Source organism: Sminthopsis crassicaudata, chromosome 1, assembly GCF_048593235.1.
Source record: "Sminthopsis crassicaudata isolate SCR6 chromosome 1, ASM4859323v1, whole genome shotgun sequence".
Classification (NCBI taxonomy): Eukaryota; Metazoa; Chordata; class Mammalia; order Dasyuromorphia; family Dasyuridae; genus Sminthopsis; species Sminthopsis crassicaudata.
Window position 1 is genome coordinate 416,634,362 of NC_133617.1, and position 26,482 is coordinate 416,660,843.

At 33.9% G+C, this 26,482-nt stretch overlaps 1 protein-coding gene across 4 annotated transcripts in view; it reads left to right on the forward strand.

The window, feature by feature from the left end:
• The window catches only part of NTRK2 (neurotrophic receptor tyrosine kinase 2), a 400,497-nt gene that overhangs the window by 93,387 nt on the left and 280,628 nt on the right, over positions 1-26,482 (forward strand). For 3 of the 4 annotated variants that reach the window (XM_074280189.1, XM_074280191.1, XM_074280192.1), the window contains exons 10-12: positions 14,797-14,838; positions 17,866-17,966; positions 23,202-23,301. In XM_074280189.1, the coding sequence (XP_074136290.1) occupies positions 14,797-14,838; positions 17,866-17,966; positions 23,202-23,301 (243 nt within the window). The remainder of the gene's footprint in view (positions 1-14,796; positions 14,839-17,865; positions 17,967-23,201; positions 23,302-26,482) is intronic. The other variant, XM_074280190.1, reaches the window with a different exon arrangement.

The window sequence follows — 26,482 nt, forward strand, 5'->3', positions numbered from 1 at the left end:
GCAAAGCTCTTCACACATATTATCTCGTTTGATAATATTAACACAAGTAAAGAGGAATGCCTTAGTAGGGTCATTTAAAATGTCTTGATTTACAGCATAACTTCACACATAACTTTATTCATTGATTCATTCATTTATTTTTTACATAACTTCTCAGGAATACATTTATTGAACAAAGCAAGGTACATCTGTATTTATTTCTCAGATACTGCTGGCAGTTGTCTTTTCCACTAAATCTTCCTCTTAAGTAAGTTTGGCTATATATCTGCTTTTACAATAGTAAATCTCCTGCTGACTGTTTTTTCTTCTGTGTTTGGGGGAACACATTTGTAACTAAATCCCTAAAATTTATTTATAGTCACTTCCTATTTGAAGATTTTGGGAGTGAGATTTATGTAAAAGTTATGGTATTGGGGTTAAAAAAAATCTGAAAACACCGGTGCATTTTTTTGTAAGATTCTTTTAAGCAGGAACCAATAATTAAGATAAAGACAACACAATTCTCTTCAGAATATAATTTAACTGTCACTACAAAACCCAATGTATAATGAAATAGGAATTTCATAAAGTTGCTTTATAGCATTTGTCATATTCACCCTCCTGAATTTGCATTCCAATTTCATTGTTAATCCATCTAAACCTCAACCAACTAATGATAGAAATTGATTTTTCTTCTAGAAAATAAATATTAGTTTCTCAAATTTCTCTTTAGAAAACAATTTCAATCCCAAATATAACCTCTTCCTCCTTTCTTTCTTTCTTTCTTTCTTTCTTTCTTTTCTTTTCTTTTTTTGTTCTTTTGCTGTTGTTATTGTTATTTTGGGTTCCATAGATAATGATGAGGTGGATAAAGAGTATAAGTATGAGGATAATAATAGCTAGCATTTGTGTAATTAAGTTTGCTATAGCCCCAACTCTCAGATATAGTTAACATTGTGCTAATATTGGGTAGTAATATGTTCAAATTCACAGCATGAGACACATGAATTAAAAGCAAATATTTTTAATAAAAAGCATCAAAGTCATATAAATTAGATCAAGTTTTAAACACTATAAAGATTCATTACCAAATGACTGCCACTTCCAATTGTATCCCTAGCATGCTAGTAACCCTTCTGTCTTCTTGCCATAGTGAGGATAGGGCCAAATTTATTCACTTACATCCAGGTGTCGGATTAGTTTCATAATTTCCATTTTAGCACAGATGCAGAAAAGAAACTTCTAGGTTCTAGCACTGGGTTCTTGGCATAGCATCCAAAAGACCACCAGAATCCTAGGCTTATCTCTGTCCTTTTTCATCCTCTTCCCCTTTCCTATTTCTCATGTTTACTCTTTTTAGATGCTATGTTGTGGCTCTCATCTGTCTTCCAGGTCTATCCTACTTCTCTCTATTAGGCATTCCAAGACTTTTGCTTTTCTGAGCATTGTTCAGTGAGCAGCAGCTCCATCATTTTTGGAACTGTGGGCTAAATGAAGCTATGAGGGAAAGCATTACTTGAAGGCAATAGGAATTGTCATCCGTACTATATAAAGTCTTTGAAAAAAAATCTGTGGAAGTTTGTAGGACCTCACCCATCTGTGAGCTCAGTATAATAAGTAAACCAAAATAGAAAATAAGCCCAAGATTATTATTTGCTTAAATACATTAACTAGTACTAGGTTACACCCATAACCTAGTGGTGAATTAGCAACTAAACTCAGCCTCCTTCCAATGGCCTCTTATGATGCAAATTGCTTATGTGCAGAGGTCATTGACTGATTGATAAACTCTACCTACAAGTTTATATAACGTTCATATATAAAAGTGATATTATCTTCCAAAATTATTTCTCTTTTGTCCATTCATTCATTCATTTTTATCCCATTTCCTCCCTCCCTCTCTTCTTCCTTCCTTCCTCCCTTCTTCTTTCTCTCTTCTTTTTCTCTTTCTTTTCCTTCCTTCCTTCCTTCCTTCCTTCCTTCCTTCCTTCCTTCCTTCCTTCCTTCCTTCCTTCCTTCCTTCCTTCCTTCCTTCCTTCCTTCCTCCCTTCTTTCCTTCCTCTTATGCAATATTTTCCTGATGTGATAACATTAAAACCAAATGCTTCTCCTTACATTTAATTCAGTAGTTCTTGTAAATTGAAGTTTCATTCTAAATCCCACATAGTAATGAAGATACCTTTCATATAAGCCCACACGCAGGCTTATGTTTCTTTCTATACATAGCTGACAGCATTAAACACCAGCTCTCTTATTCCCTGGGATGGGGTATCTACATTCAAGTGGAAATTTCAAAGCTCCTTCCTTATGTTCATCTCTGCTCATATACCAGAAATAGGAAAAGGAAAAAACCACAGGAATAACAATCCCCTCCCCCAATTAACAAACAAACAAAAAAAACTAAAACAAACTAGGTACCAAATGAAAGTAGGTTTCTTGTATTAGTCAACAACTAATGTTTATTATCCACAAGAAGAGCAGGCAGTGCCTCTGCCCTCATGGAGCTTATAATTGATTCCATATTCAATTATATTCAATTTATTGTCAATTGATTCTATATCAAGGAAAATATAATTCTGTATTGTCTTTTATAAGCCTATAGTAGATCACTAGAAAAGATAGCTGCTCTGTCTCTTATTTGTAAAGAGAGAATTCTAACTAATATCTGTTAACCTATAGGGTGCCATTCCTAAGGCTAGTAAAAACAAGCACTTGGCATTTGGGTAAGTCCTTTTTAGAGCAAGAATTTTTATCCTTTTTTGGTGAAATGTATCTCTTTGACTGTTTAGTGAAGGCTGGACTTCTCAGAATAACATTTTTAAATTCATAAAACAAAATACATAGGATTACCAAGAAAACCAATTACACTGAAAATATAAAAATCAAATTCATGGTCCTCAGGTTAAAAACTACCATTTTGGAGCTTTTTAATGCAAAATCCTAAGTGTTTTAGGCCATGTCATATGTCTTAACCACAGTCCTAATACTGAAGGACTTAATTCTGCCATTTGAAGCTCTACTGAAAGAACTTAAGATTCTGTGGCATTAGCAGGACCCCAGAGATCAAGCCACTTTCTTCCTTGTCTGGTCTCTGTTGCAAGTCTCGGCTATTAACCAGTAATGGAGAGGAAAAGCTTCTTAGCTCCTGAATTGAATATAGCAGATTCTAAGTTTAGATACCGAACTCTGCTTTTGTGGGCTTTCTGTTCTGTTTATAGCAAGAGAGCACAACTTTCTATCTCAAATGAAAGAAGCATAGAATTGTTGGTACTTTTTTAGCATTCTGAAAAACAAGGTAAAATCTCTCACTTAAGTGGTCTGCAGTCCATATTCATCACCCATCCTGAAGAGTGTGCCATAATAAAGAATAAAGATTAAACAAAAACAAAAACAAAACAAACAAACAAACAAAAAACAAAAACAAACCTGTAGGGAATGACCAAATAGAAATGGTTAGAAAGCTGGAGAAATAGAGTTACTAATTAACTGTAATCCTAACGATAAATTGGGATACCAGAGTATGTATACCAAGGAACCTTGTTGAATAAGTTTCAAGTTTTTATAAGATGTGTGGTAGAGCACTGGCTATCTGGTTTTGCATTCTAGTACTACCACTTCCTGTTTACAAGGCTTTGCACAAGTCATTTTAATCATCATGTGTCACAATTTTCTCATCCATAAAATGGTGATCATGATTCCTACCTTACCAACCTCACAAGATCATTGAAAGAAAAACACTTTGCAAACTTAACTTGCTATATAAATGAGAGCTGCTATTATTCAGTCTTCTCAGCAGTGAGTGGGGAGTTGATGTTTTAAGTTTTGGACTGTAATATAAAGCAAATGCTTATATTAAGAAAAATTAAATTTCTTCCATTCCCTTCAAATGTTTGCCTGGTCAAGAAATTTTTACCCAGTATTTCCATGCTTAATCAGTGTCTTGACTAGATTATATTTGGTACGAATAAAATTTGTAGCCTGAATAAGTATAGCATTAGTGCTGAGATCCCATTTTCAAATTCTGTTGTTTTCTGTTTTATTTTGTTTTGTTTCTTTGCTTTTAGGCTGGCCTGTTTCTCCCTACCTCCCCACTTATGGGATTTGTAATGTTCTTGATTGATATCATGATACTGAGTTATGAACAATTCAGCTGCTTGTGTTGAGAATAAAGGGTTACTTAAAATAAACCTGGTTCCAATTTTAATAGTAGCTGCAGTGGGGCATTGGAATAGATTTTCTTTGAGAACATCAAAGCATTCTAGCTGTTGATAAGTGAGGAGGGGCTATAGTGGCTTGTTAAATAGTTGAAGTAGATATCCTTGATTCTCTAAAGGTAACATCAGTAGTTTTGATCAATTTAAATCTGATTTTCAGAAACAAAAGACAAACAGGAAAGATGATATACATATATATATATATATATATATATTTATACACACACACACATACACACACATGCACTTTCTCAGGGCAGAGTTAATAACTACAAAAATTGTAATTAAATTTTGAGGAAGTTTGAGCCCTCTAGATATTATTATTGACAAGCATTCCTTGTTTCCAATTTCTCTTTTTGTTTTAATTTTTATTGATTACTTTTGCTTTTATATCACCTATAGTTCCCAATATGCCTCTTTTTCTCTCTGAGAGGTCTTTCATTCCTTATATCAAAGAATTTTTAATAGCTTTTAATTTTTCCAAATATATGCAGAAATAGTTTTGCACATTCACCTTTGCAAAACCTTGTGTTCCCAGATTTTTCTGTCTACCTTCCCCCTCTCCCCTCTCCTACACACCAAGCAATCCAATGTAGGTTAAATATATGCAATTCTTCTAAACATATTTTCATATTTGTTATGCTGCTCAAGAAAAATCCGATGAAAAGGGGAAAAACTATGAAAAAGAAAAAAAACAAAACAAGCAAACAAACAATATGAAAGATGAAAATACTATGCTGTGATCCATATTCAGTCTCCAGAGTTCTCTCTGGATGTGGATGGCTCTTTCTATCCCAAGTCTATTAGAATTGCCTTGAATCACCTCAATAAAAAGAATGTTAAAAAAAGAAAAAAAACTCCTTTCATTAAACTAACCAATATATTAGCTATGTCTGACATTGCATGTGGCATTCCATACCCATTTTCTTTTTTAATTAAAGTTTTTCAATTAACAAGTATTTATTTTCTTTCCTGACTACTTCTGCACCACTCCCACCCCCACCCCCCAATTCAAACCCTGCTAGCAGATATGCTTAGTAAAGTAAAATAAATTCCATATTGGCAAGTCCAAGAGCATATACCTTGTTTTGCATATTGAATTCATTGCTTCTCTGTTAGGAGGTGGGTGGCCCTCTTCATCATCTTCTTCCTCAGTTTACCTCTTGTAGGATTATAGACTCAGTGCTGAAAGGGACTTTAGAAACTTTCCTATCCAATCTTGATATTTTCCAGATGATGAATTGAGGCTAAGAGAGGTGATTGACTCAGAAATCATGTGGTTAGGAAGTGTCTGAGTTAAGATTTGAATTTAGGATTTCCTGACTCCAAATTAGCTCTCCTTTCCTAATAGCTATTTGATAGTTTATAAGTTACCTTTTCATCATTGGACAGGTTATCAGCTCAGTACTGCTTATTTGATCATTGCCTTGCTGCCCTTTATTCACTATACTCTGCTGACTTTTAAGAGATTATTGTTCAATCATTCAATTGGGCCCCTTTATGGGGCTTTCTTGGCACTCTCAGAAAGCATTATGAGGAATTTGGAGTCAAAGACTTAAGTTTAAATCCCATTTTTAATTGTTTAGTTTTGTTAAAAATTGTTTAATTGTGTTAATTTTTCTAGGTCTCAGTTTCCTCATCTGTAAAATGGGAAAGTTGGACTTTCTGCTACTTATAATCAGTTAAGTCAGCCCCATTTAATGAGCACTTTCTGTGCACACAAAGAGCATTATACTGCCTGAAGTGCTAAGGACTAATAGTTGAAAGGGAATAGAAGACATTATTCTACCCTTCAAAAAATCTCATAAGGAAAGGAGAGGGATAGGGAGCAGGATGATAACAAATCTAAAAAAGCTGTAGAAATAAATGAGAATAAATGTAAAACTTTTGCATAGACTTGACATTAATCTCAATCTAAGATTGATTTGTCTAATCTAAGATTCTTTGTCTTATGCTATTAAAAAGTTTAAAAAAAAAACACCATAGAAAGTAAACATGTCTGTTAGAGAATTTATCAGCTCCATTTCAAGAGCTGCTGGGTCTACTAAATTTAGAGGTCAAATGAAATAAATAGCTAAACTGAAATGGAAGGAAGTTTATTAGTCACTAAAAGAAAATTCTTGCTGATAATGGTCCCCTCTTATCCCTTCTTACAAAGATTCACCTTTTCAGACCCTTTTATTGTATGTACATAGCCAACCAGCAGCATCCTGTGGCAGGTAAGTGAAACTTAAGTAACCAATTGCTGTTAGGTTCCCATATTTAGAAAGGTTATTACTGGACTCAATATCACCTCCCAGATTCGATGGTCACAAGGATATTGGAAGAAACCTCCCCCCCCCCCATATTTTCAATTTGCAGTTATGGATTTTTTGAGATGGATGCCTTGTCATCGTCATGCTCATAATAGACATTCTAAATCATATACAACTTTTCTAGCATGGCTCTGCCCCCCCCACACACAATAGCCATTTGATGCTTTGCCTGGCACTGCTTCCGTCATCATCTCCTTGGTTTTGTCTCACTAAGAGGATGAGGATGTGTAAGTCTGTCCTAGTGCCAGTGATTAGGAAGAGAAAGAAGGAGCATCTCCATAGGGGAGGAAGGAGCTAGAGTGGAAACTCTGGAGTTTCCACTCCTTCTGCCTAAGCAACTAACCCAGGACCATAGTTTGGGCTACATAAATTGACTGGAGTTATCTTATATGCCTGGCTCTGATGGCCAGCTCCTTTCTTAGCCCAAAGAAGAATAGCCACAGAATTAAAAGAGCAAAGCTTTTGACTTGTAATTATTCTGCATGCATAAACTTTGAAAATATGACTATTAATTTTTTTGTTTTAATGAGAAAATAACATTATAGCAATATATTGCAGACCAAGTTTATTGACTTCACGAACCTGTTTCTGTTGATTATTTTTCTGTCTTTGACTTACTTAATTTCCAAAACTTGTTATATGTCAATCAAAACAACATCATATTGTACAAGAGCTGTTCCTTGAATTTTAAATATATCTGAGAATGTTAAGGGCTGGTGGGGGTAGGAGAGAGGGGGGGTGAAATTGGAACAGAAAGTGAAAGGGAGAGGGGGAAATAAAGAATAGGAGTAGAAGAGATGGGAAGACAGACAAAGGGATAAAGAGAGAAAAGAGGAAGAGGGGAAAGAAGGAGAAGGAGAAGAAGGAGAAGGAAAAGGAGGAGAAAAGAGAGAATATAAGTAAGAATCGGTGTAGATGCACAGGATAAAGGTCCTTTAGACAGGTGGAAGTAAGAATATGTGTTGAATTTCTTCAGCTGAATTTTTCACTTTCTGGATTCTAAGTAAATGGCAGATAGAAAATGCAGCTGCAGATACAAAAGAACATAAAATTTTCAAGGTCTCTTCTAAAGTTGTGATGTATCTTATTTAGCTTACAGGCAAAAAATTAAAAAAAACAAAACAAAACAAAAAACTTGTCCAAGATGAAATTGATCCAAGGTATAGTTACAATGGGAATTTAATCCCACATATGTTAAAAGCACTTTGGTGAACATGAAACTGCATGACTACAACTGGAGAATATAGTTAGTCAGTGAGATTGTTCCTATCTCTTAAATAGAAATTAATGGAGATGGTCAAGGGATACATGACAGGATTTTCTGGTCAAATGGTGCTGGCTGTGATGTTTCCATAAAATTAAATGTAGATTAAATGTTTCCATAAAAAATGAATAGAAGGATAATTTACAAGTAAACTTTAGGACTTAAACCAATCTAAATGGGGTACCCATACTATTATATTCTTATTTGGGTCATTACATTTTTTAGCCTTTAATAAATCAGAATAAATATCTTTCACCTTTATTAAGACAGAATCAAAGGATACAGATTCAACTCTCACTTCAGAAACTTGCTACTTTTGTAACCTTGGACACTTGTTAATTAATCTTGCTGCCACTCAATTTCTTCCTCTGTAAAATGAATTGGAAAAGGAAATATCAAAACATTCTAGTGTCTTTGAAAAAAATGTCCCAAATGGGATCACAAAGGATCTGGCATGACTGAAATAACTGAACAACAACATGATCCTTTGAGTAGTACTATAAGAACAAATTACATTAAATGGGAGGTAGTACGACTTTTACTTTCTATTTTTTCCCTAAAAGTGGTTTCTTTTTGGAAACTATATCAGGAAAAGAACACCTTGGAAATATCAAGAAACATTCTTCTATATACTTCCTCTTCTCTACCCCCAAATGTAGGGTACAAACTTCTTGAGGATGGGACTAGCTTTCAGTCTTTCTTTGTATCTCTAGAGTCAAGAAAGTTGCCCATCATATTGCATGAATACTTCTTGAATTAGAGTGTGTTAGAAGATATTTTATTAAAATAATAATATAGCCCTTTGTATAGACCAGTGCTAACTGTAACATTTATATTTGACCTTGAAGAGCAAAATCAGTGTATAGAATTCTAAGAAGTTAAGTTTATTCATTTAATAGTCATTTTAAAAGAAGATAATTAATTTAATAGTATATGTAAAGTACTTGCAAACCTCAAAACACTATACAAAATTAGTTATCATTCTTCCCGTCCATAGAGAATTATTCATTATTTCCATTTAGTTTAGTAATAATTTATGATGAGCTTGTTATTGTCAAGACTGTATGGCATCCTGATAGAGAGCCAGAAGATCCTGACTCAACTCAGAGGACTTTAATACCTCTTGGCTCTCTGACCCTGGAAAACCTCTCTATGTCTTGGGCAACTCATTCAGACTGCATTGCTAGAGGAAGCTTCCTTATTGGCAGTTTTCTAGACAAAACAATTGATAAATATGATCAAATTACTGTGGTAGGTGCTGAAAGCTATTTTTAGTGTAAGAGGTAGTAGTGGATAGAGCTGGACTTGGAATTAGGAAGACCTGAGTTCAAATCCCATCCCAGATTCTTATTATCTGTACAACACTAGACATATGGCCCTTAAATTCTTCATGCCTCAGATTCCTCATCTATAAAATGAAGGACTGAACTTATTTGCCTGTAAGGGCCCTTTTAGCACTGAATCTTTGATCCTATGAAATACCGAAGTTAGATTAATTCCTACCTTCATAGAGTTTACATTTGAGTTAACACATTTGGTATAAATAGACAAGCATAATACACAATGATTACCTTAAAGATTTGCAGGAGATAATGGTGTGGTATCTGAAAGGGAGTCCTTTTCAATTCTCCCAAATGTTAAAGTTTTCCCAAATATGGGGAATGAGAAAATGTAAAGTTCATCTAATGACTCTCAGATTTTCTGCTAGTTCTTGTTTCATGACTCCAGAGCAAGATGTGTGTCACAGGAGAAACAGTCAGTTCAGTCTGCATCTCTGCCTTAAATACCTGAGTGTGTCCTAAAGAGTATGGTTAGGACTTAAAGTTATAATAATTATGATAATTAAGATTTATACTTAAATAGCTTTTTGTTTCCCAGGAGCACTAATGTTAATTAATTATGCTTCAGAAAGCTCCTGTGAAGTTGGCAAAGAGAATGCTATTATTTTAAATGTCTTTTGGAAGAGTCATTTGATGTAGGAAAAGTTAATTGACTCTCCCAGTGCTACAAAGCAAATGGGTGATAGCACTGTGCACAAAACCCAGGTAGCCTGAATCCCCAGCTCTGGTGTTTAATCTTCTACTAAGAGAAGCTTCTACTGAGGAAGAGAAGAGAGCAGCAGAGTGAAAATGGAGGTCAGACTCCAAGTCAGGAAGTTCTGTCTCTGAGAGATAATGGCTTTCTAACACTGGGCAAGGTTCTTAATCTCTTTCCTAGGTAACTTTCTAAGATTCATTTTTGGAGCAGGTGTTGCAGAGAGAATGCCTTTATGTCAGTGAAATCATAATTTTGCTATGAAATAGAGATAGAAGCAGAGCTATAGAGAAAAAGAGAGCAGGAGAGAAAGAGAGAAAGAGAAACACACAGAGACACACAGAGAGACTGAGATAGAGACAAAGAGACAGAGAGACACACGCAGATGCACACAGAGATAGAGACAGAGAGAAAGATAATAAGGGGCAGGAAGAGAAGGAGGAGAAGGAAAGGCAAAAAAGTGAGATTATATGATGGATTTAGAGATGGGAAGGAACCTTAGAAGTCATATAGTTCAACTTCCCAATTTTATAGAGATAGAAAACTTCAGATTTATGTCTTAAGGGACATTTTTCAAAGAGTAGTGAAGGGATAGCCAAAAAGAACAATTCGTTGTTGATTTATTGTTCTGTTGTTTTATCATGTGGATTTCTGAAAAGTTTTTTTAACTTTACTAAACAAAATCTGAATTGAAATGAAAGAGATTTTTAAATGCATTTGCAATAGACTGAGACCATAAAGTAGAAAACAGATGTTTCTTTTAGTTATATGTTGTTTGGCTTTCTTGTTTGGATTGTTATTTATACCTTGGCAATAGAATGGAAACTACATCCCTGTGTCATGCCATCTCTCTTCCAAAAATATTATTGTTTTTATTCTACAAATGTTTTTCTTTTAAATCCAGGAGTTTTCTGACATAAGATTTATTCATTAGATATAGAAGAAATGAAAGGCCTTGGCTAGCACAATAAAAAAGAGCTAAAGTAAATAGTTGTGTGGTTTTCTTAAAATTTTCCTGTATCATTTATTTAGTTGGAAATTAAGATGATGGTGGCTGGATTTGCTTTATCCCTAGCATTCTAAGTTTGTTGCATCCCTTAAACATAGCGGCACTGCATAGTGGCACTTAAATATTTGTGTGTGTGTTTTTTTTTTTAATTAAATCAAATTGAATTTAGGACTGAGCTGTGGGTGCCTCAGCTTTAAGGATAGGGATTAGAATTGAAACTATGCTTTCATGGATGTCAGAAGCTACCATTGAGGAAAGTTTTCTACTAGTACAAGTCGGCATCTTCTTTACAATTCATAATATTAGAGAAATGGCTAAAGCACAGACATATTAAATTATTTGCTAAGGGTCAGACAACCAATATGTGTTATAAACGTGTCAGTAACCTAAATCTCCAAGATACCTCTTAGAGATGATACACACTATAATTAAGGGTGCCTGTGGAAAATATTTATTCTCTCATGTGGAGGTCTTCAAGATTGTTATATGTCTGAATTCTGCCTTCTTACTCTATGCCTTTGCTATATTAGTTTTTTTCATCAGAAGGTAAGGAATAAAATAGGAAGCAGTTATGTCACAGCTAGAACTGAATCATTCCTTTCAGAAAATAGAACTTGACCATGAGAAAAAGTACTTTTTATATTATTCCTTAATCACACTTTAACAATAAGAATAATTATTTAACAGTTGGGTAGCTTCTATACTTGCACTATATGTGGGCATTGGAACAAACTTGGTCCTATTTCCTCTTTCCTGAAATTTTTGGATGATTTTCATTGTCCCTTCAGTGAGGTAATAGAACTACTAGATTTCCAAATTTCCTTCCAGAAGACCATGATTCAAATCTGCCACTTACCAGCAGCAGGACCTCAGTTAAGTCACTTAATCTCTGTGCCTCATCTCTGTCATCTGTAAAATGTGAGGGCTGGATCTTCCAGCTCTAAATCTATCATCTTATTCTTACATAAATCTTTAAAGTTGAATTACTCATAACTACTATATATTAATTTAACTACCAGAAACTGACCTTTTTATACTTGAGATGAACATAAAAAAATTTAAAAAGAGGAGAAAAAACAAGTAAACAAGCAAACAAACAATAGCAAAGGTGAAAATATATTCTTTGATCCTCTTCATGCAGATCCTTTCTATCACAGATCTATTGGAATGGCCTTGAATCACCTCATGTTGAAAAGAGCCAAGTCCATCACAGTTGATCATCACATAATCTTGATATTGTTGTGTACAATGTTTTCTTAGTTCTACTCGCATTTAGCATCAGTTCGTATATCTTTCCAGGCTTTCCAGAATGCAGCCTACTGCAGCTGGATTTTTAAAACAAACAGAATTACTAGGAGATGATAAGAGACGTTTTACCTATACAAGCTTCAAAAAGAAATGATAGTGATGAAATTGTAAGCTTGCAGAGTAAACATAACTGAAGTTTTTTATTTGATTTAGTTCTTACTGCAGGCAAAATACTGGATTTGATAAAAACTGATGACCTGCTCTAGTCCTAGTGAAACTGTTCTCATGAGTCCATCTTCAGATATCTTCCCCCAGTGTGGGAGATGCCCTAGGACTTAAGAACAGTGACAGGTATTTCCTTTATAAGTCTGTGGAGTCTGTCTTTTCCAGACTCAGAAGAGTGAGTATGCTAAGGGATGGGGGTGGAGAGAGTACTATGTTCTAGACACTTTCTTCTAATTTCATGATTTTGTGCTAAACTTAGATATCATTGCCAAGAAAGTTAAGTGATAATAGTTTTCATGGAGATAGAAAAGGTGAGTTAGAAAATAGAATGCCTCTCAGAAGGTATAGGCTTTGTTATCCTGACTGTATATAGTAGGCAAAACTTGCATTTAGATTCATAGCACTAGAAAAAGACACATTTTGAAAGAAAAATTGATAACAAAAATACAGAAACAGTGAATTATATTTCAAAACTAAAGGCTAATTTGTCTGTTTTAAAGTATATATATATATATATATATATATATATATATATATATAAATTCCATCTTATTTTCCTTAAATGACTGTTGCTAGAGAAGATTTGCCACTCCTAAGATTCTTCTCTGGGTGCTGTTTGGCAATGTCAGAAATTGGCAGTAATAGAGATGGAGCCAAGAGAAAACATGTATGGGTCCATTCCATATATCCTCCTTTCTTCATGCTGCTAAGGTGAAGAGAGAGAGAGAGGATTTTAGAATGTTTTTCCTATAACCATCCAATAGTGACTAACTCTCAGTAGCAATACCTATGAATCAGATACTTTATAGACTGCAAAAATACCTCTGCTCTAGGAACCTCTACTTATGATGAAATTTTCTTTTTCTGAATCTGTGAATGCATTAAACAAAACTCCTAATTGTAGCCACCATTCTCTTATAAGTAAGCTTTTTTTTTTTCCTTAAGACAATAAGGATTGTCTCACTTTTATATCACCAGTACTTAGCATAGTATTTAGTAGAGCAACTGATTGGTTGATTTACTGAATGTGGAAAACAATGAAATTTATTTAAGTCCACAATAAGTTCCCCAAACAGAATTTCTTGTGTTGTTGAAAGATTGGATAAACATTCTTAGTTTTTTAATTTCTCCATTTGATTTATGTTCTAAAAAATTTCCCCTTCCTGCAGAATAAATACATACAAAGGAAACCTTGATCATACATTGATTTAAAAAGTAGTATATATTCATATTTGAAGAGAGAGTATAATTGATTTCTGAGAATTTAAGATTTATAAGATTTGATTTATAAACTTTGCTTTTTCAATTTGCTTCAAAACATTTTCCCATAATTTCCATATTAAACATTTCTACAAAGATTTCCATATAGATCTGGCTGGAGAATAAGTCACAAATGTTCCAATCACCTGTTATTATTTGAAAAAAAAATTTAGTCACTTCCCTTCATAATACCTTAAAATGCCATTCTCTAAACCCTGTGATATCTTCAAAAGAGAAACAAAAACAATTTTTTAAAAATCAAGCTGATGATCTCTTATCATTGTGCTAATATTTTGAAACTCTTTTTTTTTTTTTTACTTTATTCCTTTATGGGATGTGGATCCTCCATCTGTGATATAGCTGATAACCCTTCTACACTTTAGTTGGCAGTATACAGGAGTGGTTTTGCCTGAAAACATTCACTTCCTGGGGATTACCTGTCCATGCTTAAGTTGACTAGTTCTCAGACAATGGAAACAACATTCACCATAGAGCCTGTGATTCCAGCTTGGTAGAACCTATCAGAAACTGTGCCCTCTTGGCATAAATTTGGAACAGCCAGGGTCTCTTCCATGCCAAGTTAGAGCACTTTAATAGAGGAATTTCTTCCCAGAAAATGTTTATTTACAATCATTTTTTCTACATAAATAATATCAGTAAATCTATGTTAATTTCTTAGGTGTAATTCTTTTAGTCTCAGGGTTTGACAAATGGAATGCATTCATTTTGGGAAACCGTAATGAAGCTGAAGTTTAAAGTAAATGTGTACTTTTATTATAGTTACAGTATTTAAGGCTGCATTGGTAGATATTAATCATGTACCTATATATGTAAATAAATAAAATTTGGTAAATAAGAACAATGAAACCCCTCAAATGGGGTAAGTAAAAGTAAATAGAAAATGTATGTTCCTCCTGGAACAGGAGGGCTAAAATAACAAATAAAATTACAAATAGAATAACTATGGTATAGAAAGATGATTATTTATTAGTTATGATTTAATTTGCCATTATTTCTGCAGTTCCTCCCCCCCACCCTGAAGTAAATGATATCTTTGTTCTTTTGGGTGGAACTTTAATGTGAAGCAAAGTTGGCTAGTATCAGCATCTCTTGCAAAATAATGTCATTGAATATAGGCTAAGAAGCCTGTTTTGAATGTTAGAGGGCTAGTAAAGAATAGCAACCTTGTAACTCCAGAATGTGTATTTACAAACCTTTCTTTTCTTTTTCTTTTGTTTTGCTGTTTAGGTACAGACCCAAATTACGATATTGACCTTTATGGTGGCTATGGTATTTTCTTTTCTCAATTTTATTTTGCAGAACATATATGATTAAAATGAAATCTAAACTAAAAGATGAACTATTACATTCAGTTAAACATACACCCCAATTGCAATATGATTTTAAAGTAATACTTTAATAATATTTAATATTAATGACCCATTTTAAATACTATTTAAGTTCAAGTGTAGAAGCATGTAAAATGGTACTTTCCCCTCCTATTTCTGTTCTTTGAAATTGTAAATTAATGTTGTATGCTAAAAAGAAAACATGACGAGGAGTTAGAAGCCCTGGATTCTAGTTTGTCATTTTAACTCCTGTTCTCTTACTACAATTATGTGATCTTAAGCAAATCATTATCTTTCATGTGTTCTATTTTCTTTATTAATTTATCAATGAACAAGTATTTATTAAGTGCCCCCATGTGCCAAGCATTGTGCTAAGCACTGAGAATGCAAGTATAAAGATTCAGTAAAATGAAAGGGTTGTCCCAAGTAACCTTTAAGCTTCTTTACAAATTCCAAAATCCTGTGACCCAATAAATTTTTTGGCCATTTGGGGCCACCATAGAGCATTAATTAAGTCCCAGCAAGGCCCAGATCCTATATTTTATTATTGCTTAAAATAAAACAGAGAAAAGTCCATGGCAGAAAATAAGTTTAGGACAAAATAGGGACGAACTGAACTGTCTTTTGATATTTCAATTGAAGAAAGGGTTGTATTTTTCCTGAGTGTAAAAGCTCATCTTTACCAGGTTTCCAAACCACCCCTGTATTTTGGGTTGGAATGTGGCTGAATGGGATGGGTTACTGGGAGAAGTTGATTCATGATTTAACAGTTACCAAAGGTTCTTAACACATTGCTTTTTTGTACCATACTATATATGTTATCCAACTGATGCTTTTTTCACTTGGCAGTTATGTTGCCTTAACCTATTTTGAATTTATTCAGGCAGTCATTTTTCCCTTTCTGCTTCCTCCTTAATAGAGGAATCAGAATTATTATAGGGGTGTTTTGGATGATTTTCTGCACGTGTTAGTTTGTGATGTGAATTGTGTGCCCATAACATGTAAATTTATATATTTAAATATACATACATTTAAGTGTATATGTATATAGACATATGTATGTGTATCTGTGTATATAAATATAAATATATATTTAGTTTTTAAGGTCCTGGAATAGTTTTAGTTGGAATCTCTGGAAAAAAAATTTAAGGGAAGTAGGGGATTGGGAAAAATGTGCAAATTATGACAAATATTTCTTTTTATATTTCTTTTAAATGAATCATGTTGCTGGTCTCTTTTCCAGGAACTTAAAACTTTTCTTTTTAAAAAATCATCATCTTGGCCCCAGACTGTATTTTTTCAATTTCTCTTTGGGTCAAAATACTATGTTCTAGAAGCTGTTGGTTTACTCTTGGCATTCTTTATTTAACTCCATATGCACTGGATCCAGTGAGCTGTTGGAAATAATGGGATGGAGTATAACAATACTGGCTCAAATTTGATGAAGAAAATTATTGGGTCTTAAGACCATGAAGATGCCTTGGATGGGAAAAATTCTTTGAATAACTAAATAATTCTTCAAATAAATAAATATGAACTGACTGGACTGTGGTACAGTGCAGAAACAGGGTAGTAAAGTGGGAAAATCCCTGAAGTGAACACTAGGTTCTTGTCCAGTTTCTGACATCATAATGGTGATTTTAGCAAACTCTGTGATCCTTCAAGGCCTCAGTCTCCTCATCTATAAAATGAAAAGATGGGAAGGGATTTGGATAAGATCTTCTCAAATGTAATTTCTAAAATTATGCATATGATAATTATAGAACATTCTATATAATTCAGACATTCGTAATTCTAGAAATCAGTATTTTCCTTTATGGATTATATTTAAATTCCAAAAGACATCTGTGCTAAAACTAAATTATATTCCAAAACTCTGGATCTTATAGGGACACTTTAGACAATAAAACCTAGAAATATTTTTGTTAAGATTTTGTCAGAGCAGTTTCCTTTGTAGTTTGTTCAGTTTTGATCAAAGACACTTATTTACTAAGAAAAAGATATTGGCTAAAGCAAAACAAAACAGCCTTGAAAAAAAAATTAGCCTTCATAGCGTTGCTAAATATTTTCCTTGTTACTTATATTACTGAAGAAGGAAGCTGCTACTAGTAGACCAAGGACAAAATAATGCCCTGTCTTGAAAAATGAATTAATAGACTTGAAATTTAAGTTGAAGATGCATTTTGAGGTATGATAGCTGAATTTTTTTTCAAAATATATAAATATATTGGAACAATTTTTCTTCCCTCATGATATTCAGAAACCCCCAAATTGACAACTAGACCATTGAAAAGTAGAAATCTATCTTTAAGCTAATAACAAATCTTAATGATTTCATTTGGAGTTTTTCTACCCTACCAATTCTTACTTCTTCAATCCACTTCTCCTCTATCCCCAGCTTCCTCCTCCCAAGGCTTAGAGTCAGGAAATGGGTTATAAAGTTCAAGCTGCCAATTATTTCTTGTGGGACATTAGTCAAATTACTCCTTGAGCCTGTTTCCTCATCCATAAAATGATCATGAATTACTAGATTAGATGATCCTTAAGATCTAGGAAAGCATGAAAGTTCAGTTGTCCTATCAATCACTATAGCTTCCTCTTTTGCCTTTATTTTGTATGATGAGTTAATATCCAGAGTTATCTTATTATGCAGAAGGAAAATAAATCAACTTGAACTTGACCCATTAAAAACTGATTTAAAAAAAGTCCTGGGATAAAACAAAACAAAACAAAACAAACAAAAAAACCTTTTGGATTTGTGTGATCTCAACATTACACTGGATTTGTTTAGTAAGCTTAACAATGCCTCTGCTACAAGGAAAATATTAATTCTCAGAAAATTGTCATGTATTTTAGCTGTGCTTTTTATTTTACTAAAGGCTTAGAGTTTTGTGGTTACTGGCAGAGTAAAGACAAAATCTTTTTTGCTTCTCCCTCCCTCTCACTCTCTTTTTCTCTCTATTTTAAGATTATGAGACCACACCTAATGATATTGGAGATACTACAAATAAAAGTAATCAAATCACTTCAACAGATGTTTCCAACAGAGAGAATGAAGATAGCATCACGGTGAGTATAAATAGAAGTTTCCTGATTTGGGACTATGCAGTGACTGAATAGTATAGTGATGCATTTTTGATGATTGCATCCAGGATAAGAAAGGTTGTTGTTTTTTCTCTTCTTATACATGATTGTTTATATGCATGTGCTTTAACAATTGAAGGGGAAAAAAGTGATTTCAAAAGAAAAATATAAGTTTAAAGAAAATAAAATAAAGACATTTGTGGTGTCATGGATCAAGTATTAGACAGTATCAGGAAGATTTGCATTCAGATCCTATCTATGCTTACTAGCTATAAGAACTTGGATAATCTTCCTAAGGTCTCTGTTTCCCAATAAAATAAAAGGTTCCATGGGCTTATTCCTAGTGTCCCTTAGGGCAACCCATATCTGAATAGGAGACATTTACCATGTCTTATGGTAACAAAGCACTTTCTCTTATGGCACAATATTTCATTTTGGACAGCTCTAAGGATCTGCGGATCTAAGGATTTGGACAGCACAGAGTAGCTGGGTGTTTTTTCTTCTTATGTAAACTAAGAAAACACATAGTGCAAAGTATACTGCAAGATGCTGGAAATATCAGGATGAAAATCTGAGCTGACCCTTGGCCTTTGGAGCTTCCAGATTTGCAATCAGCCTTTCTGCTCATTGTTCCAACTTCTGCTTTCCTGGGCCAAGTTGAACAAGCCCAATACTGCTCTGTATGAAGACCCCTCAGATATTTGAAGGGAGTTATGATGTTCCTCATCAAGATTTCTTATCTGTGGACTTATCTATGGACTACTCAGTTCTTTGAGTACTTTCTTGTCCTTTCTACTTGATGTATTACAACTTGTCAGTGTCCTTTCAATACTCAGCACAGGGCCTGGTACATAGCAGGCACCTGATAAATGCTTGTTGATGTTACTTGACTTGACTAAAATGTGGCCCCTGGGACTGAACATAGACTCCAATGAGGACTGACAAAGGCAAAACTCCAATTTGTCACTGATTTCATGCTCCTGTTGGAGTGCTTACTAAAGTTGCATGAGCCTGGGCAAGTCATTTCAGTTCTCAAAGATCATTCACTTTATCTTTCAGAGCAAATGCTGATAAACATGAGGAAAGGAAATTTAATCATTGGAGGTTCTCTACACCATTCCAAAGAGGGGGAAAGACATTTTATTAGATTAGGACTATTCTTCTAAGTCTGCTGAGATAATTTTTTTCTTTTTAAAATATTTTTTCTAATTATATATACAAAGAATTGCTGAGATTTTTTTGATCCCAGATTCAGTTATTTAATAGCTATTCTTCTCAACTTCATGTAACCTGTCAACTTGATAAAAGTGACATCTTTCCCTTCATCAAAGTCATGGATAAGGGCCAAGGATCCTTGGGGGCTTCCCACTAGAAATGTTTCCCAGTTTGATATCTATTTTTGTGGGTTGTTATTTTGGAACTATACTGGAGAGAAGCATACTCTTGACTACACTGATTATGGATATTTGTGGCTCTTTTTTGGTACCATCAGAGATACACATGGGAGGTGCAAAAATAAGGTTTTACAAAAAATTTTCAATAATGTTGGTATACTTCAGATTATTGCTGTGTAAATAATACCTCATAGTGCAAAATATCTGGGTTGACAGTTTCTAAGCTAGAAAGCTAAAAAAAAAAAAAAAAAGGAAACCCAAGTCAATATTTTCATCCCTTCCCTTCTTTGTTCATTCATTTATTCATTCACTCTTTCCTTCCTTTTTTCCTTCCTTCCTTCCTCTCTGCCTCATTGAGTATAGGACTTAGCATCAGCAGTCTTAGTTCAAATCCTAACATATATATATTTCTTAACTATCATGGAAAAACTGCTTAATCTCTTTCAGGTTAGTTTCCCTATTGGTAAAATGGTGACAATAATAGTACCCACCTCACAGGGTTGTTGTAAAGATAAAATGTGATAAGGTGCATAAAGCACTGTGAAAGCCTTAAAAATTACATAAATGCTAGTAATTATTATTATTATTTATGAAATTCTGTATACAAATGCCTTCTTAATTCTCTGTATAGTACATATCTAGAATGTTTCAAACCCTAGAAAATATAATCTCATCTCATATATAGGAAGTTTGCAATGTATGTGTCTTGCTGAATATAGGGGAGAAGTAAGCTACTTTTAAACCTGCCTTGGGCTTAAACTGTACCTGCTAGAAAATATAAGTATGTTCCATTTGACTTTGACATAAATAAATGTATATAAATAAATATGCATTTGCAAATCAAAGGGTTAAATTAGGGGGTAGTTATTTTGTTTGACAGAAGGTGCTTAGCTTTATAAATGTTATCTATTGTGAGGTTCCTGTAAGAATCTAATTTCTCTTATGCAGTTAAACATCGTGCTTAGATTATTAACTGCTTGACTCGGCCTAAGATAAATTAATTGGCCTCTGGCAAGTCCCAGGGCTTGAGCCTTAGTTTCCCCAGAAGTAAACAAAGAGATGAGACTTGATGTTCTCAAGGGTATCTTCTAGATCAGTGTTTAAGACCAAGAAATGGAAAACTAAGACTTAGGATCCACTGCCTATTGCAAATAATCTGAAAAACAAAATCATTGAAATGCAGAGTTCGTGTGCAAATGTTATTTGATTAAATAAATGATTAATAATCAGTTTTCTTCCCAAGAACATTTCTTTTTGTACCTTGCACAGCCATAGGATGCCATTTGGGATACAGATTGCTCAGATAAGTCTACGTTCATACTGCAGTTTTCATAGGCTTCCTCCCTAGTCATCACAGGCATATTATCCACAGGCATATTATCTTTTGCCTTTTTTGTGCACTCTGGAATGTAGATATTCATTTTTAGTATCCCAATTCTGATCTAGGAGGATAGTTATCTTTCCCCTTCATATTGAAACCTTCAAAGATGTCCTTAGAGTGCCTTGATTCCCATTTACCTAGAAGTAATCAGGCTGAAGCTCTTGGAGATTCAGTTGTCTGGTCAGTTAGAATGGAAACACACTGACAAAGGATATTCTATTTCCAAAACAAAAGTAAATCCCCAGTAGTAATAACTATGACTGGATCTTAAAAAGTTCTGTGATAATGAATAATGCTAATAATTAAGTGCCTGGTGATGAACTTTACATCCATAGACCATCAGTTCAGTTTGAATTAACCTGAATTTATGAGTTTCATCACTGGAGTGGCTACAAGTTTTTTGAAATTTGTGATAATAATGACAAAGAAATTGTACCAAGATGAGGGCCTTAAGACCATATTACAGAGGGAATCATTTGAAAGAACTAGATATATTTAGCTTAAAGAAGAGAATTCTAGTATTTGAAGAGCTTTTCTATGTAAGAAAGATTAAATTTATACCTCTGTCTCAGAGGTCACAATTGAGAGCATTAGGCTGAAGGTAGTGGTAGTGAAAATTTAAATTCAAAATAAGGAAAAGCTTTGTAACTATGAGAGGTATTCAATAGAAGAATAAGCTGCTTTGGGAGAAGGTAGAATCCCCCTCAATGAATATTTTCATTTAAAAAATTAAATTATATTTTTCAATGAAAAAAATCTATCTTCTTTCCCTCTCACACTCATTGGAAAAAGAAAAACAATCTTTATAACAAATAGGCATAGTCAAGCAAAAGGAATTCCCACATTGGTCATGTCCTCAAAATACTTATGTCTCATTTAGCACTTTAAATTTATCACCTCACTGTCAGGAAAGTGGGTAGCATGTTTTTTTCTGTACAATCATGGTTGATCATTGTGTTATCAGAGTCTTTCCAAATTGTTTGCATTAACAATGTTTTATTTTTAAAAATAAATTTTCATTTATATATTTTGGTTTGTTCATTGCTGGAATTTTTCCCAGCACTCCTCTGCACCCTCTTCATAGAGAGCTATTTCATATGACCAATAATATATTTTTAAGGAAGATGAAAAAAGATGAAGAGAAAAAATTTACCAAACCAAACAATACAATGAAAATGTTTGAAAATATATCCAATGTACCATAGTTGTGATCTTTCTACCTCTGCAAAAGAGGAGGATAAAAGTGTTTTTTCACATCTCTTCCTTGGGAACATACTTATTCTTTCTGATTTTGTATCCATCTCTCTCTATTGTTTGTGGTTGATCTTCCACATTAGGCTATTGTCTTATATACTGTTTTCTTGGTTCTGTTGACTTCACCTTGTAGCTGGGCTTTTTTCTTGTATAAATTTTTCTTCTGTGTTCTGCTCATTTCATATAAGTGTTCTCAAGCTTCTCTGAAACCATCTTTTTCATATTTCTTATAGCACAATAATATTCTATTCTACTCATATATCATAATTTATTCAGTCATTTCCCAATTGTTGGATATCCATTAGGTTTCAGTTTTTTGGCAATACAAAAAAAGAAAGGTGACACATATTTTTATACATTTAGTTCCTTTTCTTATTTTTTGGATCTTTTTTGGACTTGTCCTGCTGGAGATTTTAAAGGATGTCCACACTTTGGATGTGAGCTCTTTGAGAAAGGAGCTGTCTTTTGCCTTTCTTACTATCTTTAGAACAGTAGCTGCTCATAGTAGGTACTTAAAATGTTTAGTGACTGAGTGATTAACTGACTAATTGAAGGGGATTCTAATTTATATAGGTATTGTTCTACATAGTTTTCAACATCCTTTCCAATCCTGGCTTTTGTAATTTTGACATAACAGATCTTTTATTAATAAGTCATGACTCCTATTTATTTATTACCTCTAAGAGTCCATGTTTGGAATAGAACTGGAAGGTTTAATGTTTTATTTTTCCCCACATTATATTTGTAAGTATGTCCCCTTTCAAAGTTCAATCTGCCCATATTGGTGTAATAGATAGAGAGCTGTCCTCAAAGTTAGGTAAACCTGACACATACTATCTCTGTGACTCAGAACAATAACTTAATCTCTCAATTCTATAAGCAACTCCAGACAATTTGAAAGACAACTATATAAAAATCAGGTGTCAGCTAGCATTGGTAATGGAAACTTCTTCACCTGGGAGTTCCTTATACAACATAATCATAGATCCAGTTCCTATTATTAGGCAGTTGGCTTTTTTTTTTTTTTTAAACAGGTTTTAATTTAATTGAAATCCAATCAGATTATTCAGACTATTTTTAAGGTTGTTGTGAGAAATGCATTTTATAAACCATAGAATGTTACAGAAATGTGAGCTAATGTTGATTGTTATGGTCAACTAAACTCAACTTTCTCTGGATTCTTTCTTTCAGGTGTATGTTGTAGTGGGAATTGCAGCATTGGTATGCACTGGTTTGGTGATAATGCTGATTATTCTTAAATTTGGAAGACACTCCAAGTTTGGCATGAAAGGTAAGAAGCATTGCATGTTTTCCCCTTTTTGTGTGGATAATATGATTGATGATAATTTGTTGTTCAAGGCTCAATATTGCTAGAGTTAAGATGACTAAGTTCTAAAACTATTGTGGGAGTCTAGTTGTCATCCATGATAGAACAAATTATAACCATTATAAAATTTGTTGTATTCCTTGGCATAAACATCTTTTCGAATGAGGAATGATTTACAAGGCAGATATCTTGTCATTTGAGTATATTCATGATGGTCATAAATGGCCACATAGACATTTGATGCTTTTGAGTCTTCCCTTGCTTCAGAACACAGGTCAAAGAGATGAAGGTAGACAGAGAGGGACAGTTCATGAAAGCACTTTCTCTGCACCAGGAAAGATCTTTTTCTTTGCATTGGATGCCAAAATCCTTGCATGATGATACCGTTTTCCTGTTGTTTACAAGGTTTTCAGTTCTTGATATATGGATAGTGGAGTTAGAAAGAAAAAGAAAAAACATGCCTTGGTAATTATTTTAGAACTTGTTGGATGAGAATAACTTTTTTAGTGAGAAAAAAAAAAGTGGTGCCAGGATAGTCAGAGGAGGAACTACTTAATTTTCAGTACAATTCAATAAACACTTATTAAGCACCAACATAGTGTCAGATACAATGCTAATGATTACTTGAGAATTGATGGTTCTAGAGATTTCCAAATAGCATCCTAAGACTTTTGGGGCATTATGAATTTTAGAAAAGACTGGATCAATGTTTTGCTGTCACATAAATAGTAGAGAATTTTGACCATTTTGGGAATTATGACTCAAGTTTTAAATCTCCCATTTATATACTATATAAATGGGAGATTTTATTTTTGTACTTTGTCTATTCGATAGATAGCTATTTATAAGGGACAAATTGATAATTTATGCTAAGTGGTTTAAAAAAATGTTTTGATTTATTTATTCTTATACCCATGCTTGAATATAGTCCTGAGCAATTATTTATATATGTTTGCAGTAGCTGGCATGATGTGTAAATGTAATTGCTAATATTATTCTTAATCATTCATATTTTTGAAAATTTGGAAGGGAATTTTAAAATAATAACATTGAAATACCTTATGAAGCCTGTGAAAAGGGTGTCTTTCATGTGCTCATCTTTTCCCATTCTTTATTTTTTTACCACAATCTTGAAATCTCACCAGTTGTGTGTAAAACCCCACTGCAAATCTCTTCCTCATGCTTACTAATGCATGGTACTCCCTTTGGGGTGGTGTAAGAGGAAGATTTTATTTTTTAAATTAGACCCAAGTCCTTGAAGTGCTAATAACTCTGAGAGAGAATATAGTAATATAAATTTATACTAACTGACTGATAGATTTATTTTCAGTAGTAGATTTTGCCAAGGAAAAAGGCATTTGCTTTTCTAAAGATGAAGAATATAGGGGTGAGGAGTGGGGAGGAAGGCTATGATGCACAGTATTGCCTTGGATTAAATTGTTTAAGAACTGTTATATAAAGGGCTAGATCACATTTCAGAGATAGGTTTCTATAATATCTTCACTTGGGTATTTTCAGTTTTCACCTAATAATGTATTTTCCTTCATATACCTTGATGAAGTCTAGTGTTTCATTTCCTTACCGTAGTACGCTGACTGGTTTTCCCAAGGTATAAAGATTGTACTTAGGACAAACCCTAGCTGGCCACTTCAAACAATTTAGGGCTTTCAGGTCAGATGAGATGTGGTACTATCTCCTGCCTGATCATGGGATAATTAGTGTAGGTGATAATGAATGTGATCTTCTTGTGAAGAGAGGTAGATATGGATAAGAACAAAAGAGGCAAGTAACTGCTCGGACAAGACAATAGCTCATTAGTTGGGGTGGGGGGAGAAGGAAGAGAAACTACGTGTCAGTAAATAGTGTCAGCAAACAGTGAGGTTTTTATAAGATATCTCTTTTATATACTTGTGATCTTAAGGTTAGTTGTTTGGATTCCAGAGAATCCAGAGTTATATGATACCTATTGAAATGGAGTATTGATGATATAGAACAAGACTGGATTGTAGATTCAAGATGCCTACCTTATTCATTTTAGGTATCTATTCTTGTTCTCCCTCATATTTAAGTTGATATTTTCCCCTGAGTTTTCTATCCGAGGAATTTGGAATACAGGGAAAATATCAGCATTAATAGGATCAGGAAATTCTTCCTGTAGAAATTAATATTTTAGATGGTTGTTGAGGAAAACCAATACAGTGATGAGATTGAGGAGAGAGTTTTGAGCAAGTTTCAAGCCGAATTGGGAGAACCCAAGGAATGATATCCAAGTGACTATGAAATTCCCAATGAATGGATGTTGTTAGACCAGCCAAGAAGCAGCACAGTGGAAATGCAGAGAAAAAGGTGGCTGGGAGATGGTTCTGGGATTTTTGTGTCACTTTTTTTTTCATCCCAAATCCAATACATTAAATGGAACAGTCAGTATAATCTATCCTTTATTGTGAGTGTGGAACCAGACCCTTACATTTCTGCTGATCCATAGGACTAAAAGCCTATGCAGAGAGGGAAGTTAAATAGCATTCTGCTTCTAGTGAGGCACAGTACAAGTGAAGTTTTGGGTTCTGGATCCCTCTCTATATGCCACCACTGTTTTACTGGTACTCTGAATCTTGTGAAAAGGCAAGCAATATAGTGGGTGATGGGGTGTGTGTGTGTGTGTGTGTGTGTGTGTGTGTGTGTGTGTGTGTGTGTGTGACAGAGAGAGAAGGAGAGAGAGAAGGAGAGAGAGAGAGAGAGAGAGAGAGAGAGAGAGAGAGAGAGAGAGAGAGCAAGAACGAAAGAGCAAGAGTGAAAGAGCGAGAGTGAAAGAGCAAGAGAAGAGAGAGAATTTGTATATATGTGCATGTTTCCCATTCAGTAGATCTCATGTGTCTGTGTTTGAACTGATGTGCTAGCCTAGATTCTGGACTAGGTTAGAATTTGCTTTTTATTTTCAGTGATAATATTTGGGAAGAACCAGATTTCCTTTATACCCTTTTAAACAAATAAACCAATCTTGATATAATCATTGATTGTACTGGAATTTGTAAATCTTGTCAAATGTTAATTACCTGAAAGTATTGGATTAGGAGCTATTATGAAAAGAATAGGTAGATTCAGTTTAGTTTATGAGTCTATTTATGACTCTGGTTGGCTGTGTATC